At 39.8% G+C, this 13,069-nt stretch overlaps 4 protein-coding genes across 6 annotated transcripts; 2 read left to right on the top strand and 2 right to left on the bottom strand.

Annotated features, from left to right (window-relative positions):
* The first annotated feature begins 74 nt into the window (after positions 1-74).
* LOC108008733 (uncharacterized) lies at positions 75-3,031 on the top strand. The gene is made up of 2 exons (XM_017072634.4): positions 75-1,479; positions 1,538-3,031. Exons 1-2 carry the CDS (start codon positions 1,458-1,460, stop codon positions 2,839-2,841), a joined length of 1,326 nt encoding a protein of 441 aa, XP_016928123.3. The 5' UTR covers positions 75-1,457; the 3' UTR covers positions 2,842-3,031.
* A 275-nt stretch (positions 3,032-3,306) lies between these two features.
* Positions 3,307-5,107, top strand: Tsp33B (Tetraspanin 33B). 2 transcript variants are annotated; one of them, XM_070999077.1, is made up of 3 exons: positions 3,307-4,200; positions 4,829-4,894; positions 4,952-5,107. In XM_070999077.1, exons 1-3 carry the CDS (start codon positions 3,448-3,450, stop codon positions 5,069-5,071), a joined length of 939 nt encoding a protein of 312 aa, XP_070855178.1. In that variant the 5' UTR covers positions 3,307-3,447; the 3' UTR covers positions 5,072-5,107. The 2 variants fall into 2 exon arrangements, with proteins under 2 accessions (XP_070855178.1, XP_016931576.2); XM_017076087.4 differs by having other exon boundaries at positions 3,308-4,200; positions 4,787-4,894.
* A 224-nt stretch (positions 5,108-5,331) lies between these two features.
* Positions 5,332-6,712, bottom strand: LOC108012065 (uncharacterized). Of its 2 annotated transcripts, XM_065868487.2 has the most exons (6): positions 6,606-6,712; positions 6,487-6,543; positions 6,198-6,254; positions 6,064-6,108; positions 5,919-6,002; positions 5,332-5,858 (listed from the first exon to the last, which is right to left on the bottom strand). In XM_065868487.2, the coding sequence occupies exons 1-6, from the start codon at positions 6,695-6,697 to the stop codon at positions 5,462-5,464; spliced, it is 732 nt and encodes a 243-aa protein (XP_065724559.2). In that variant the 5' UTR covers positions 6,698-6,712; the 3' UTR covers positions 5,332-5,461. The 2 variants fall into 2 exon arrangements, with proteins under 2 accessions (XP_065724559.2, XP_036678710.3); XM_036822815.3 differs by lacking the exons at positions 6,487-6,543; positions 6,606-6,712 and adding an exon at positions 6,316-6,437.
* Positions 6,713-6,925: 213 nt separating this feature from the next.
* On the bottom strand, positions 6,926-7,937 carry LOC108010073 (uncharacterized). The gene is made up of 3 exons (XM_017074890.4): positions 7,780-7,937; positions 7,611-7,726; positions 6,926-7,547 (listed from the first exon to the last, which is right to left on the bottom strand). The coding sequence occupies exons 1-3, from the start codon at positions 7,826-7,828 to the stop codon at positions 7,041-7,043; spliced, it is 672 nt and encodes a 223-aa protein (XP_016930379.2). The 5' UTR covers positions 7,829-7,937; the 3' UTR covers positions 6,926-7,040.
* Between the last annotated feature and the right edge of the window lie 5,132 nt (positions 7,938-13,069).

The following is a 13,069-nucleotide window of genomic DNA, read 5'->3' as shown; positions in this document are numbered from 1 at the left end:
TGAAAATTGTAAAAAATCATCATTGAAACATTCAACACGTGCATGTCTTTTGCTTTGACACACTGAAAATTCTTGATTTTGAAAGCCTCAAACACTATCATACGTCTATAATTATGTAGTTGATTATCCGTGTTAGTTTTCGGTGTTTTTGGATTTTTGGTGATGTGTATAGAGCGCAGTATATAAAATGCATAGAGATATATATTATTGTACGATTATTATCTAACACATAGCTGATATGTATGTGTAGTACGTGAAAGGCAATTTTAAGTAACGACCCCAAGGAGAAAATTCACTTGTGTTGCAATATTAAAACAAACGAAATAGTTTATATGTAAGTTGCGTAGTGCATAAAGTGAGAATAGTAGTAACTTTCTCCACCCACACTCACTGACAGACAGACACTCACCCATTAACCTTAATATTATGCTGGGACAGCGCTGAATATGTTTCCTAAAAGCAGCGAAAACGTGGAGAAATTAACAGGAGAAGCTGAGAAAACGCTTGGAACGCCCCAATTAACGTAAACATTAAAGCAACAAACAGTAACAATACTAAATAGAAACAATAATGTACTATAAATCAGATACAATACAACACTATATATACCTAAAATATGCCTATACGACAGAAATTGGACAACAAATGAAATGCATATAAATATATATATATATTATATATAGTATATATTGTACAAGTTACGAGTAAAATGTAATTAAAATTGATGAAGTAGTAAGCACTAAACAAAACAAATAAAAGAGCAGCAAAAACGCGCAGCATAAGCATAAAATCGGATTTTAGTAAAATCATTTTTTTTCAGCTATGGACAACTATGGAAAATAGTTCCCGTATTTTAATTTTATAGGTTCTTTGTTAAGATTTTTTATACTTTTTGAGAGGAAATTTCAATTTAGATGGGCCCCAGACCCTGTAACTTTTACCATCTCTAATCGTTTAAAGCGATCTCACGCTCATTTCAAAATGTTTCTTCTCAAACCTTTTATTTTATAATTATAAAGTTATGTGTGGATACACTGTAATGTCAATTTTATCATTTATAACTTCGAATATGAAAAAAAAGTTATTTTAGTTTGGAAAATTTGTTTTCTAGAAGGAAAAAGTTTGCTCGTTTTTGTAAGTACTTTGTTTTAACATTATATAAGTGTTATAGGTGTATTACATTATATATTTTATACTAGTCTTACCCATTTTCCAGCCTCGCTTTGTACAATATCACGGATAAAACTAGCCGATCGGCTCTACTGCTTCACAAACTATCGTTTCGGTTGCCCATCTCCAGAAGGACATAAGGCATTTAGGTAGCGCACCGCGAATTGCGCCCGTTTTGCCTGGAAAACCACCCTAAATGACCTTCGCACTAGGTAGCCATCATCTGGCCATGGCAACGGCGTAATTTCGTTAGTATTCCAAACACCACGATCAAGAACACACCGCAAATGACGTCCGCAACAGATACAGGTAGGAATATGCAAAAAAATAACCTTGATCGCATTAAGATCGTCTTTCGATTTTTCAGAAACCACTGCAACTTCTCTGCTGGAACTGAATGACGATGTCCTGGCATTGATTGTCCGCCAGCTGAATGTGTACCAGCAGTTCGAGATCGGCAGGTTGAACAGGCGCTTGGAAAGCATAGTGCAGATGCTCTGGAGGACCCGTGTTCGCAGTGTTGTCCTGCAGGACGAGATGTTCCGACGATCGGGATCCAATTCCCGCCAGTTTGTGGCTTTCATCTTGGCCTTGGCTCCTCATATGGAGCGCCTGAGCTTCCACCACTTGGATGTCCGGAGACTGCGGCTCCTTAGCAGTCACACCCTCGAGGGGATCCACTCCGTGGAGTGGCTGGGCGATGGAAATCGAAGAGGACGCGTTCGATTCGTAGACGAGGATGTGCGATTGCTGCGGCGCGTATTCCCCCATTTAAGGAGACTAAAACTCAGGAGCTGTCAGATCACTGGGAAGTACCTGTGCGACCTGGAACACCTTAGTGAACTCTGCCTGGATGACTGCCAATACCTGGAATCCCAGCACTTTAGGGATATCTTCCGGCAGCTGAAACTTCGCAAATTTGATATCATGGAGGATTGCGATGAGGTGAACTGCTGTGATCTCGCGGATCTGCAGCTGTGTCCCACATTAGAGCACATAAAGATAGCTGATTACCACCTGTGCATGGAGTCGGATATTACCCAACAACTTCTACGATTGCCTTGCCTGCAGAAGCTGTCGATATACTCCAAGAACTTCGTCTTCGATGTGCTGTCTCGGATAGCTCGACCCAGTAGTCCTCCCGGAGCAGTCAAACTTATAGAGGCATTTCGCTTCAGCGGGATACTGCATGATTACGGGAGATTCTTTAGGGAGCTGGGAAACCTTAGACAGCTGACGCGATTGGAGCTGCATGGCCAGGCTGAGGAGGAGGAGGGCGGTAGGCTGCAATGCCTGCAGGATCAGATTCTGCGACAACTGGCCAGTCAACTGCGGAATTTAACAGACCTACATTTGTGTGGCTATCAGCTGGAGAGTCCTTTGGGCCTTCTGGAATTCGTGATCAATTGTAGGCAGCTAAGGGTGCTGGACATAACGCGATCTAAGTGCCACGGAGAGTCCTTCGTTTGGAGCTGCATTGCTGTTTTGGCCAAACAAAGGTGGCGCACTCAACCCCTGGAGCTGTGGATCCGGCTTAGCGACATTAGTCCGGAGATAGTTCACAGTCCACGCTGCCTGGACAATGTAAAGCTTATAAAGATTGATACGAAGCAGATAGGACCCAATATGGATTATTCTTCGGGCGTGCTTAAGTTCAGCTTTGTGCGGTGATCAAATCTTAAATAAGTGGTACCTATCGACCTATAAATGATGAAAGACTGAAGAATCTGCTGTTTACCGCGCATCGCTGAACTGATCAAAGCCCAACCGCTTAAAGTCAATTATAAAGTTTTAAACTGAAATCTAATTAAGTATATTTCCATTTATCAAATGCCATCCAAATAAAACGATGAAAATTGAATTGCAAAGGTTATTTTGATATTTGGAGCTTAGAATATGATTCAAGGGGTGCTATATTTTAATATATCGATCTTCACTCGGCTATGATTTTCTTATGGATAATGTAAAAAATGGTTCTCAGTTTCAAAAATCTAAAAATTTTGAAGGCTCTCGTTATTTTCTATAAGATAAATTAAAGCTGTATACTTTGAATTGAAAATTTGGTGGAAAATCCCTTTTATTATCACTATCGTTCAGGTTTTAAGTCTTCACTTGTCATTCGATATATCTGTGATATTTTCTGGTTATGTTACCGGAGTCGAGAGAAATATAAAGAGGAATCTTTGCGAGCAGCGTCAATCCAAATGAAATTCGAGTTCAGAGCAAAAACCTCGTCGACAAGGCAAACTTTTGACCGATGATCACGAGGATGACCAAATGCGCCAGCCCTTCCGCCGAGCCTCCGTCTACTTCAACCTGCTGCTGATAACCGAGGCTGTGATCGGACTTCTAATCCTGGTGGTGACCGCCTACTACCACGCTCTTTTCACCGGCTACTTGTCGGAGATCGAGTGCCGCCTGATCTACGGCTATCTGTTCGGGATCTACGTGTTTGGAGCCCAGCTGGTGGTGACCTTCCTCTGCAGCATAGCCATGTGGCGGCGAATTTGGAGGCGGCGTTGCACGCCCAACATCCGCCTTCTGCTCTCCATGTGGGCCTTCTACTCCTGCGTAATCATTGCCTCTGGGTTCGGGTGCGTTTGGAACCTTTACCGTGGCGTCGATGTCCTGGAGAATGCGGCGGATACCTCGTTGTCCCGGGGCATCGACATGTACTACTCGTGCCCGGAGTGGAAGCTCCTGTGGGATGGCCTGCAGTGGCACAAGGAGTGCTGTGGGGTGCATGGCTACAAGGACTGGATGAGTGCGGATTGGATGCCGCGTCTGGAGGACAACTGCTCGTCGATGGTCCTGGCACCCTACGCCTGCTGCAAGCGGTCCTGCGAGAGTTGCTTCAACAACTTGCTGTCCGGCGAGGGGCAGCCCATGGGTGGCAGCAGTCGACAGCCCTTTCCCGCGCTCACAGTGGACTCCATCAATGCAAATGGTTGTCTGCCGCTGTTCGTCAGTGCGGTGTGGAACTTCTTTTACATCCTGCTGGCACTGTGGGTCCTGGCCCTAAAGTTCCTGGTGAGTAAGGTTCAGGCTAAAAAAATTAGAGCTTTAAACTCACAACTCTTGAGGGAGACCAAAGGAATTTTAAGACAAATGAAGGCAAAATATGGAAGTACCTTTCAACATTGATAACTATTAGAATTTTAGTATTATCTTTTAAATAATCGTTATCAAAAATCAGGCACAATTTAATGGTGTTATGTATGAGATACGTTTTCATCTCAGCTTTATTTTGGTGAAATAATTGGGTGTTTGGCGCATCTGACATTAAAATGCAGCTGAAAATATTAAAGCCATTTAAAGATAAGATTATTTTTATTTAATTGGATTTTTATTATATTTTTTTAAGCATAATTGGTTCACAGCAAGTCAAAATAATGTAACAAATAGCTTTCATTATTTTATAAATTAAATTAATGAAAACAAATTGAACGCTGGTTCTTCCTACCATTTGCGGGTTCCGTTATTTCTTCCCTACATCCAGATATATGCAAATATATATATATATTACCAACTGCAAAGTATGAGTTATCAAAAGTCAAGGATTATATTGACACTACAAATTCTTGAAATACCATAAGTTTAACAACATCATTTATAGATCGTACTCTGTTGTTTGACAAAGTTCATACTTCATCGGCAGAATGAGGGCGATGGCTGCGATAATGTTGGACTCACAGACGAGGATGGACACCCGCTGGTCGTGGTGGTAGGTTAAAATGCTTTATTTTACTTCGAAAACTTCCATATAATGGCGATCTGTCAGAAATATCCCTGTAATGTGCGTTGCGTGACTATTGGAGAGGACGATTTGGTTTCCGACAACGTTCCTGATGCTAACTACTGCAATTGCACCGAAATGGATGATGAACAATGTGGTTACTAGGCTGTTCTTTTGTTTCGTATTTATTTTTATATTTTATATTAATTGAATTTAATATACACCTTTCGTTTTAATCTATTTACATATTGAAGGTAAGATTGGGATCTCTCAACAATCAAATGTTTATAGGTAATTAAATACTTCTCAGCACAAATTTATATAAAATAAAAAATATATTCGAAATGCAGTCTCATAATCTGCCTGTTTTGTCAGTCAAGAAAAGAGTCATATTAATATTAATGACTGTATGGAATATATAGCTCTTTATGAGTAAAATGTTTACTTTATTTACTGTAATGATATATAACCAAAGATTCGATATGAGTGATCAACCCAAATTTATAAATCTATCGATTAACCTGGTTATATTTGTATGTATTATAAGCTGTTGTACTACTTGCGCATGCGCTTGGACTCGCTCAGAGATTGGGTCACCATACGAGTGATGCGCTTGCGCAGAGCCAAAAAAGGCTTAAGGCAGACGCGCTGCTCGACGAGATTGGCTGAAACCCGGTGGAAGAAGCCAGTGACATCTAGGGGCCTGGCCAGCTGAGCATTGGGCCCCAATTCTAGTTCGTCCGAAGATGATTGCGGACTAGTGTTGCCGTTTTCGATGATACGAATATGTCTTAGACGTCTGGAAACACGTTCTCCAATGGATTCCATAGCGCAAGAATCAGCCCGAGAAGAGGGACGACGTTCCGGAACGCTCAACGAAGTGGACTGCGTCGGGTTCGGTTCTGGTGTATCAGTAATTTCGGTAATCTTTAACGGACTGCAGGCACGTTTCCTGACAGAAAATTAAAATACTAATCAGAGAAAGTTCCCAAAGAATGAAAAGTTAACATACGGTGTTCCAGCCAAATAGATGACATTCATAGACCAATCCGCACCATCTTCGTTTGAACTTTCGTAGTCCTCCTGTCCGCTGTTCCTAATCAAAACATTTAGCAAGGATATTAAGTAGTTAAGACTATCAATTAAAAAAGACTTACAAAACAGTGTCGTTTGAATTCCCGTCACTCTCTTGACCATTTTTCCTATTTACAAAAAAAATTATTGGAAATGTAAGTACATACATACATATGTACATACATATGTAGTTAAGCATAATCAAAAGAGGACTTACAAAGTATCTTGGGAATCGTCATCATCGCCCACAATATGAGGTACTTTTGGTGGAGTCCTGCAATATAGAAAGTACACTTTAATTATTAATATCTTTATCACTTGATCTTTTTTATTACATTTTGCAAAAAATATTTGATGTCTGCGAAGTGACAATACGAAAAGCGATGCGAATAGTGTTAGTATAAACACTGTTTGTCAGTGTGACCATTCGATAGCTTCACGTGGTGTTGGAAGTATGTGCATACATACATATGTATGTAGTTATGCATAATCAAAAGAGGACTTACAAAGTGTCTTGGGAATCGTCATCATCGCCCACAATATGAGGTACTTTTGGTGGAGTCCTGCAATATAGAAAGTACACTTTAATTATTAATAACTTTATCACTTGATCTTTTTTTATTACATTTTGGAAAAAATATTTGATGTCTGCGAAGTGACAATACGAAAAGCGATGCGAATAGTGTTAGTATATACACTGTTTGTCAGTGTGACCATATGATAGCTTCACGTGGTTTTGGAATAACCCATGCTGAAATTTTAAAGTTAGTTTAAGTTTCTTAAATTTTTTTAAAGTTACTTACATATTGAATTTGACGAATATCACTTAAGCGTTCGAAGCTGATCATGTATAATTACATTAAAGAGAATAACCTTAACCAGTGTTGTACACTGAAATAAATATATACATTATGTATACAATGTAAATAAATAAAAAAGATTCAATTTGCATTCTGTACCGCTGGGCTTCCAAGCAAAAAGCCAGCCTTTTAATGTGACATTGTGACATAACATACATATTTGATTAAGCTATTAAAGACAAATTACAGACAGAAATATCCTAATCTTGGCTTTCCTCGTGGATGTCTGAGAAATCGGAGACGGCGACGCTGCTGGTGCTGATCAAGTGGCGATCGGGCATTTCACCAATGGAGGGAAAGGAACTATTGTCACTGGCACTGGGGAGAGACATCTCCTCCCAACTAACACCCGAATCGCCCTCGTTGCCCAGGGAAACGGGGGTGGCATCGGGATTGTCGGCCTGCTGCTCCTGATCTTGCTGATCCTGAGCACTGCTGATAGGCGGCGGTCTTATACGCTTGCCATTTAGGTCGGTGGCCTGATTGTCATTTCCACCAGCAGCTCGCTTCCGATCAGGAATCCGCCTTTCGGCCGTGGGACTCCAATCCATGGGATGATGAACACAAGCGCGAACTGTCACACGGATGGGCTCGCTGGGCGGACTGTCCAAGTCTGTGGGATCCCTTCTAGGCACTTGGGGCGACATGATCATTGTTGAGTTGTGCATAGCACTCGGCTGCGAGGACAAGAACTCCAACTCGCTCTCCTATGGATATTAATAGGGATTAACTGGATGTAGTCATTAGAAAATGTATTATTTATATCCCACCTGCAAAGCCTTCTCCAATTCTTGATCTTCCGGCTTGCAGCTGGCCGACTGCTCCATAACACTCGCCAACTCGCGCATTTCCTCGACTTCCATATCTGACTCATAAACGCCTGCGCCTGCGCAAATAACCTTTTACTATCTGTAGTGAAGTTACAATGCATGCTCTTACTTTTGAGGAAGTCCACTAGTTTCTTGGTAGTTCGGCTGCGCAGTTCCATAGTGAATGAGAAATTTTTTATTTCAGTTGCTCCGGTTCTTGCTCATAACGGAACTATTCTCCTGACTGAAAACGACTATCAGAGCGTACTATCGATAGTGATATCTTAGGTGATGGTCACACTTAGGGATGGCAAAGTACAACTTAAGCTTTCTCATAACGACAAAATTAGGTAGGGTATTCCCTATATTGTTCAATAGAGTAAAACTGCCTAAAAGAGCTTATTATCGCCAAAAATCATACGTTAAAAAGAATATATTTAAGAAGGAGCGATTGATTTCTTCATATCTAAAATTTGCTATGCTTTAGAAATATAACAAAGACTTTTTTGTATAAATATGAATAATAAGGAATTTGTATGCCAATTTAAATAGCTTTGTAATACCCCCCTCCCCTAAAGTCCATCCGATTGAAACGGTTGGTCCGATTCCCACAGGGAAGACCTGTGGCTAATCAAACCAAACCTGTTGCTTTTGCTCCTCCCATTTTCAAATGTGAAACTCCGATTCCCACAGAGCACATCTACCATCTATCATCTGATAACAGTTGATCCTGTCATCATTGTTTACGTTTTCGTAGTGAGTGTAGCAATTTCCACTGTCAAGAAGAAGAACTCAGAGTTGCACCGAAAAAACATCGCCTCACTATCTCATAAAAGAGTCCGTCCAATTTAGACGTGGAACTAACTGGGAAGTTTTCTGGTAGATGTTGGATGGATCTATGTGGGAATTCGCTATAATTCGAGTTTTTTTTTAAAGTAATTTTGCGCGCTAAATTAGCATTAAAATAAATACGGATCTTATGATTGGCCCATTTTGTGAAAACACTTACATTTTTTACTAGTTGTTTTTTTTGTTGATTATTCACTCTGATAAATTAGTTTTTTTCATTTCTAAATTTGTTTGTTATACTTTTAAAAATGCTTTATGCTTCCAAAAACTAGACTATTAAAAATCATCACGGTTTGTTAAATGTTGGATATCCAACGTGTCCCTATTTTTATATCCGTTACTCGTAGAGTAAAAGCGTATGCTAGATTCGTCGGAAAGTATGTAACAGGTAGAAGGAATTGTGTTTTTCCCCATAAAGTGTATATATTCTTGATCAGGATTACTAGCCGAGTCGATCTAGCCATGTCCGTCTGTGTGTCCGTCCGTATGAACGCTGAGATCTCAGAAACTACAATAGCTAGAAAGTTGGGATTTGGCATGTAGATTCCTGAGCTCCAGGCGCAAGTTTATTTTAGCAGTGTGCCATGCCCACCCTAACGCCCGCAAAAGCCCATAACGCTAAAACCCCCTAGCACCCACATTTTAAAATATATTTTAGAAAAATTTAAATAAGATTTTTTTTGAAATTGTGAAAATTTTTTAAAAGGTGTATAATATTTTAGAAGGGGCAACAAAAAAGCGCGTTAAAATGATCAATACTTGAACAATATTTAGAGGTTTCTTTTTGGAAATAAAAGTTTATAAAATAACTTTTAAAGGATGTAGTAAATGAGGTGCCGTTCGGTGTGTATTTTGTTGCATTCCGCCAGCCTCACCAGCTTAAATTTAGCAAATTGTAAGAACTATACCTTTTTCTTCAAAAACAAAATATTTTTTATCTCTGTGGCTTGCATACGTCTAAGTCCAGATGTCAAATTTCGATCTCAGCGCTTTCTAGCTGTCCAGACTGCCGTTCAAAATGTATTTAAATTGTATGTCCTTAAATTCAGTATTTTTGTGGACCAGCTTCTGTTATAATTATGCAAAATAAAATCCGCATAGAACGTGGGGTAACAGGGTTTAAAAAACCATTTATGTGTAAAAAGCTTGAGTCCCAAACTGAGAACTTTTAACACCAGCTCTGCGAAGTTGAAATGCATCGTGTAAAAAGTAAACGCTTGGCGAACTTTTTGTGTGGTCAACCTGCTGACCAAAGCTGCAGCTTTTGCTGCCCGCAACGCTGGCAATTGTTTTTCTAATTTAAGCAAAAAAATGCGTCTCTCTGCATTTCGTTTGCATGGCCAGCCACCTGCGAGTTCTATAGCCCCTTGATCCTGCCCCTTTCACTTTTTGCATACCTTTCAGCCCCACCCACTGACCTCTGTCCTTGCACCCAAACGACAACCGAGTTGAAATTCAACAAAATGTCAAAATGCCACTTGAAGTCAGTTTGCCTTTTTCGCTGCCAAGCAGCGCGTTTTTGACCCGAAATTGTTCTTTATGTGGGGCAGTTTCGAGTTTGACTTTTACTCCATGGTAGGTTGTAATACCCTCAACATTTCGAGATGAAATACAGAGCCAGAATATATATTGAAGTATATTTTCAGAATCATTACTTTTGGGACATCTAATGAAATGTATTTTTAGTATAATTACTTTTTTTGACAATCTTATGAAATAGTTTTCAGTAGCATTACTTTTTTCAATGCCTATGAGATTTGAATGAAAATTATTTTTATTAGCATTACTATTTTTAGTGTGGTTTTTTAAAAAATTTTCGAGGAACCTTACATATTTTAAGATCATTTTAAATTCTGAGTAGATTTAAATTTTTGCTTCTAGGCATTTCTAAGAAATGTTTTAATATAACATTTTTAAGTATTTTTTTTTTTTTTAATTTTTAAGTATTTTATTTATATATTTAAATTCTGAATCAGTATTTCTTCAGACCCCTAGGGCTGAGCTTTGTCTTTCCTTTTTTTTTTTATTTTCGGTATAATTTTTTTCCTGACACATTTTTCTATATGACCAAACTCTCTTGCTGGTTGAAACAAGCGCCACCAAAAATAAAATGGACCAAAAAAACGAAAAGTTTCGATGTCGTCGCGTTGGCGAGCATTGCTTCCTTTGCATGGGAGTCGCCACGGAGTCCCAACTGCATTTTGCCCCACTTCACCCTCGTCGTCCCGTCTAAACCTCAGCTTCTGTGGCACATCAAACGCAAATAAATACAAAAAAGAATGAAAAAGAGGTAAAAAAACCTGGACCAAAGCCGTTTGTGTTAGCCCGCATTTTGTGCAATTTTTGGCTGGCATTTAAAGTCCGTTCAATTACCGCGGAACAAGTTTGACATGGGCAACAAAAATAAAAGAAATCGTGTTTAGCTAAGGAAACGAATTTAAACTCCCTGGCCAGCGAAAATGTACACAAATTTTATGCTTCCCCTAACCCTTTAATGCCCGTTTTGTAGGCAGTGAAGCAGCTAACTCTTATTGGATTAGCAAATATGTGCCGCTCTCGATTTGCTTTTAGTGGCTCCGTTTTATGTTTTCATCATGGGGGACTAAGGGATTTTCGCCATTAACTTTCGCTCGCCAGCTTTCCGGCACATTAGGCAGCCATTATTTGGCTAATTTTGCATCTTTCGGCCATATAATTTACACCAAATAACACACGACTGCACACACATGCCCGCAAATACCTTAGCCATGGCCAGTTGTAAGTGCTGCGTGACTGCTGCTAAAATATTCGCGCAGCACTCATACGCCATGTTGGCCACCGGTCCGTTTCCGGGCCTTCGAGCTGCCTAATCAATGATTTGGAAATACCTTACACAACATTAATTTTACGCTTCGATCACCTCATAACCAGTCCTAAAGGCGTTCCCAATGCTTTCGCGATTTAAATTCGAATTTGGGTACTCAGATTTGACATTAATAAAAGAGGTTTAATAAAATGAAGAAAAACTTTACAATGTCGAAATTATCTTCATCTTTATCTATAAAAAGATAGCGTCTAGAAGAAAAGTTTTGATAATTAAACAAATGATACAGTTCATTTGGACTTTTTATTAACTAAACTTAGCTTTTAGCTAACCAACTTCAGAATAAATGTGGGAAAGGAAAAGAAGACAAGGAGTGGTCATGTCTACAACAGCTCTGCCTAAACTTATTTTACTTTACTTACATTAAGGTATATTCAAATCTGTTAACGTAAAATTATCGCTTGCAACTCTGTTAAAATATTATATTCGATACCGCACGAAAAGAATCGTCGCATAGAGTACTCGCTTTTGCTTTCTGTTTTTCCGAGGAAGAAGATGTAAAACGGAATATCTTATTGTCTATCAATTAAATAAAGTCATTAAACTTAATTGTTGAGATTATCTTTGAACCATCACCGGCGATCCTACAAATTTGGTGTCAGAAGTGGGATTTACTTGGAAAAACGGCAGAAAAGCGGACGTGCCACACAGATTCATTAAAATCAGAGTGCGGACAACATTGTTCTAGAAGGAGGGAAAGCAGTTCACTGGCAGATCGTATACACCTGAGAGGTAAAGTAAGGTGCGCAACCTGCGCAAAGGTTCTGCAAGTGAGCGAGGAGGCGTCGAAATCTTGCTTTGGGAAAGCGCAAATTGGGTGAAAAAGCCTGAAAAGCAGCGTCACCTTGGCCACAGGGTGTGTCGTGCCAAAGAAGGAAGACTTGAGACTACCAACAAGTACCAGAACTGCGCTGTTCGCAGAAGAGGACAGTGAGCGATCTGGATCATTTTTTTTTGTATTTTTATACCTATAACCTATAATATTTCACAAAAATTTAACCATTAAGTTAAGTACAATAATTTGTTATAATTGAAAATTTCTACTATATGTAAGCAGAGAGTAACAACGAGTACAGAATGCGGAGGGAAGAAATTTTGTCGCTTAACGTAAACGAGCTAAAAGAGCAATTATCACAGCTTAATTTAGCTACAAGTGGTAGAAAGCAAACATTGCAGGACAGACTTCTCGACCACTACAACTTACCGGCTGACGACATCGAAGATGAGGAATCTGACTACGGGGATGCAAGTTCAATGCACAACCCAAGACCCAAATCAGACGAAGGCCGTAGTTCATTTACACTGCGCGACATTGAGGACTCACTTTCTCAGTTTAATGGTTCGAGCCAGCCGTCTGTTCACAGCTGGATCCAAGAGTTTGAAGATAATGCCGCAGCAGTCCAATGGAATAGTCTTCAAATGTTTATATATTCGAAGCAATTGTTAAAGGGAGCAGCTAAAATATTTGTTCGAAGTCAGCCAGGTATTTCCAACTGGTCAACTCTCAAGCGAGCTTTAGAAGCTGAGTTCGGCTCAGAGGTATCGGCAATTGAAGTCCACCGAACATTAAAAAACCGGCGAAAAGGCCCAAATGAGGATTACAAGGAGTATCTCTATTCACTCATGGAAATAGGAAAGCCTGTCAATCTGGACGACCCCAGCCTTATAGAGTACTTCATCGAAGGGATACCCGACTCGAGAGCCAACA

The sequence above is a fragment of the Drosophila suzukii genome, chromosome 2L (assembly GCF_043229965.1).
Source record: "Drosophila suzukii chromosome 2L, CBGP_Dsuzu_IsoJpt1.0, whole genome shotgun sequence".
NCBI classification, from domain to species: Eukaryota; Metazoa; Arthropoda; class Insecta; order Diptera; family Drosophilidae; genus Drosophila; species Drosophila suzukii.
Note: the sequence above shows the minus strand (reverse complement) of the source record. Positions and strands in the feature narration are given on the sequence as shown.

What these genes read in the sequence shown, in the direction of transcription:
- LOC108008733 (XM_017072634.4), top strand. Translation starts at nt 1,458, where the DNA reads ATGACGTCCGCAACAGATACAG. An exon ending in GACGTCCGCAACAGATACAG is followed by an intron (nt 1,480 to 1,537) that starts GTAGGAATATGC and finishes TCGATTTTTCAG; the next exon opens with AAACCACTGCAACTTCTCTG.
- Tsp33B (XM_017076087.4), top strand. Translation starts at nt 3,448, where the DNA reads ATGCGCCAGCCCTTCCGCCGAGCCTCCGTCTACTTCAACCTGCTGCTG. An exon ending in TCCTGGCCCTAAAGTTCCTG is followed by an intron (nt 4,201 to 4,786) that starts GTGAGTAAGGTT and finishes CATCATTTATAG; the next exon opens with ATCGTACTCTGTTGTTTGAC. An exon ending in GACACCCGCTGGTCGTGGTG is followed by an intron (nt 4,895 to 4,951) that starts GTAGGTTAAAAT and finishes GCGATCTGTCAG; the next exon opens with AAATATCCCTGTAATGTGCG.
- LOC108012065 (XM_065868487.2), bottom strand. Translation starts at nt 6,697, where the DNA reads ATGGTCACACTGACAAACAGTGTATATACTAACACTATTCGCATCGCT. An exon ending in GACGATTCCCAAGACACTTT is followed by an intron (nt 6,255 to 6,486) that starts GTAAGTCCTCTT and finishes TCTATATTGCAG; the next exon opens with GACTCCACCAAAAGTACCTC. An exon ending in AATTCAAACGACACTGTTTT is followed by an intron (nt 6,003 to 6,063) that starts GTAAGTCTTTTT and finishes TGTTTTGATTAG; the next exon opens with GAACAGCGGACAGGAGGACT.
- LOC108010073 (XM_017074890.4), bottom strand. Translation starts at nt 7,828, where the DNA reads ATGGAACTGCGCAGCCGAACTACCAAGAAACTAGTGGACTTCCTCAAA. An exon ending in ACTAGTGGACTTCCTCAAAA is followed by an intron (nt 7,727 to 7,779) that starts GTAAGAGCATGC and finishes TTATTTGCGCAG; the next exon opens with GCGCAGGCGTTTATGAGTCA. An exon ending in AATTGGAGAAGGCTTTGCAG is followed by an intron (nt 7,548 to 7,610) that starts GTGGGATATAAA and finishes TAATATCCATAG; the next exon opens with GAGAGCGAGTTGGAGTTCTT.